Source organism: Fusarium coffeatum, assembly GCF_003316985.1.
Source record: "Fusarium coffeatum strain FIESC_28 chromosome Unknown BRIP53273_contig_377, whole genome shotgun sequence".
Classification (NCBI taxonomy): Eukaryota; Fungi; Ascomycota; class Sordariomycetes; order Hypocreales; family Nectriaceae; genus Fusarium; species Fusarium coffeatum.
The window spans coordinates 15,165-18,310 of NW_022158166.1; the positions used below are offsets into that span (position 1 = coordinate 15,165).

Here is a 3,146-nt window from a genome sequence, read left to right on the forward strand (position 1 = left end):
TTACTCTTTCTTGCATCTTATCGAAAGGGCAATAACTATTCTTACCACAGTTACAACCATCGCATCAACGAAGTTCACAGAGAAGCCCAATATTACGATACCTACACCTCTTTACTTAGAAATCGGCTATCAAAGATCCTATGAGAACGTCTGAGGACCATCAAGATCCCCTAATGATACTGACGATGCATTCGAGGGAGTAGTCAACACCGAGTGAGAACCTTCCTCTTCAAGCTACCTAGCGCGAGTGAGGTTCAAGACATAAGAGATGAGATGATTTGGCCACTTTGTAACAGTTTAGATCAGGCTTTAGGCCATTCATTTTGGTCTCCTGGACGAAAGCTTAGAGGTACATGCAGTCAGAAACTTCATTCCCCGGCATTGGTAACCAAAAGACTTCCCTTTTTGCAAGCCATGCCGTGAAACGTCAGGCTTTTTAAGAAGCTGAATGATTCAAGTTTCGCGGAGTGCATTTTCAGAAGCAATTAATAATATCGTCTTACAACTCGGACTATCGACAAAAAAAGCTTGCACATCAACCCTCTGTCACTGGGCCAAATGATGATGCTGACAAAAAGTATAAGAACTGCACAGGTTTTATAGACTTGTATCTGAGCCATTATTTCTGTCACATTCGTTCAGTGTGTGACTTATTTTCGATACCCACTTCAACTCCTGCGCCAGGTCGTCATGGATGCTCAAACCCGCAACCTCGGTCGTCATCTCACACATCAACTTCACGCCTCGGTCACCATGTTAGTAAAAAGGGCATCACCTCGGGCGTCACATCGCATATCTCAACGAATATCTTCCCATTATATCTGCCGAAAGTCAGTTTGTCAGCAACCCTTCCCAACCTTGAGCGAACCCGCTAATCCCAACCAGGCAGTTTTTTCCTCCCGGCAAGTTCCACCTCGATGCCAAGAACCAACGCCTCCATGACTTCAGAGGGGGCAACCCGAGATTTTGACGGAGGGACTACAAAGCAAGATGGAGATCCTCTTCTTTTGTTTCTGGCTTGAGAGATTGATACGATAAAAGTGTTGTTCTTCTTTTGTGGTCAGATTGTTGAAGACAACGGATGCTATGACTAAGGCCGACGAGGAAAACACCGGTGTTCGCGCCGGAGAGGCAAGCCGGGATTCATCAGTCGATGTTGAGAAACTCGGCCGTCAGAGACCTGAAGTGTTTAAGTCAATATGGGCTGAATTGGGCTTTGGTTTCTCAGTCTTCTGCTCCATGTTACTGGCAGTAAGTCTTCACTTACACAACACACACCCGTCAACGTCTTCAGATACTGACATCATCAGGAATTTTTCGTCAGTGGATTTCATGTCATTCTTCCGCCCTTGGCTAAAGAACTCGAAATTCCTTCAGCGTCGCAAACATGGCCGTCAAGTGTCTTCTCCCTCATCACGGGAGCCATGCTCCTCCCCATGGGCCGGTTGGGAGACATGTACGGAGGCTACCTTGTTTTTAATGGCGGTCTGATATGGTTCTTCCTTTGGGCTCTCATTGCAGGCTTCAGCAAGAACTACATGATGCTCATCTTCTGCCGAGCATTGCAAGGCTTCGGTCCCGCTGCATATCTCCCGGGAGGCGTGGCACTGATGGGTAAATACTACCGCCCCGGGCCGAGAAAGAACCTCATCTTCGCTCTATATGGTGGATTCGCACCCGTCGGGTTCTTTTTGGGTATCTTTATCGGAGGCTTATCTGCTGAGTTTCTCAACTGGCGTTGGTACTTTTGGATCGGCACTATCATCTTCGCCGTTGTTTGCGGGGTTTCGTTGGTCGCCGTGCCCTTTGACTACCGAGACAGAAAGGCCGATATTCCGATGGATTGGTGGGGAGTTGGTACGATTGTGCCGGGTCTTCTTCTGATCGTTTACGCCCTGACGGATAGCTCACACTCTCCTAATGGTTGGGCAACCCCCTATATCATCGTGACTTTGATCTTGGGCGTCATGTTCCTGATAGGCGCATGGTATGTTGAAACCCACAAGGCTCGAGTTCCTCTGTTGCCGGCAGATCTTTTCGCGCCCAAGGGCATGAAGCGGTTTATGGCCGTTCTCTTCATGGCCTTCGGTACCTTTGGGCTCTTCCTTTTCTACTCGAGCTTCTACATGGAGCTGGTGCTGCACAGGTCACCACTCATCACTGCTGTCTGGTATATACCGATGTGTGTGGGCGGTCTGATCATCGGTACCGTCGGAGGCTTCACACTGCACTTCCTACCAGGACGTATGCTGCTGTTCATATCGTCCATGGCAAACGCAACCTGCATGCTGCTATTCGCTCTCATGCCCGAGGACCCTAATTATTGGGCTTGGGTATTTCCCAGCATGGTCTGCTGTACCCTCGGCATTGATATTACCTTCACAGTCAGCAACATCTTCCTCACGACTAACATGCCGAGCCACCGACAAGGACTCGCAGGTGCTTTGATCAACAGCGTGCTGTTCTTAGGAATCAGCTTCTTCCTCGGTATTGCCGACATTGCTGTTGCTGAGACGTCTGATCTCGGACTTCGGAAGAGCTACAAGGTGGCTTTCTGGCTGGCATTCAGTGTCGCGTGTGTTCCTCTGCTGTTCATCCCTTTTATCAACATTGGGTCTGCTAAGAGTGACCTCACGGTAGAGGAGCGTCAGAGATTGGAGAATCCACAACGTTCAACGGAAGAGTCGGAGACGGAGCGAGAGACCGGACCGCTTCCGCAAGAGCCGAAGAATTGAGCATGAGAGATATCTCGGTTGGTGGATAACCCGGGAATTGGGGACCCAGCTCGGAGGTGATGAATAATATGACTGTGCATAATGCAAGAACGGCGTTGGATAGAGCGTGTTATTTGGTTACAGTCTATATCACGGATAGTCGGTGAAATAATATAACTTTACATATTATCGAAAATGCGCTAGTATAGACATCTGAAATTAAGTCAGGATCATTGCGGGCGAGTAAGAGTAAACAAGACCCTGAGTATGACCGAAATTGGAGATGTTGAATAGCAGACCTCACATATTAGTTCAGGGCCACAACTGCCGCAGCATGATAGTGACCCAACAGCCCGGACATTGGATGACAAGCCGACTGCTACCAGAAACTCGCGATGTCACTCTACCTCCCGGAAACCCGAAGGTCCTTTA

General features: G+C 48.7%; 1 protein-coding gene across 1 annotated transcript; it reads left to right on the forward strand.

Annotated features, from left to right (window-relative positions):
• Nucleotides 1-1,086: 1,086 nt before the first annotated feature.
• On the forward strand, nucleotides 1,087-2,735 carry FIESC28_11242 (uncharacterized protein; the record flags this gene model as incomplete). Its single annotated transcript, XM_031165369.1, has 2 exons — nucleotides 1,087-1,251; nucleotides 1,311-2,735. The coding sequence occupies 2 exons, from the start codon at nucleotides 1,087-1,089 to the stop codon at nucleotides 2,733-2,735; spliced, it is 1,590 nt and encodes a 529-aa protein (XP_031010558.1).
• Nucleotides 2,736-3,146: the final 411 nt, after the last annotated feature.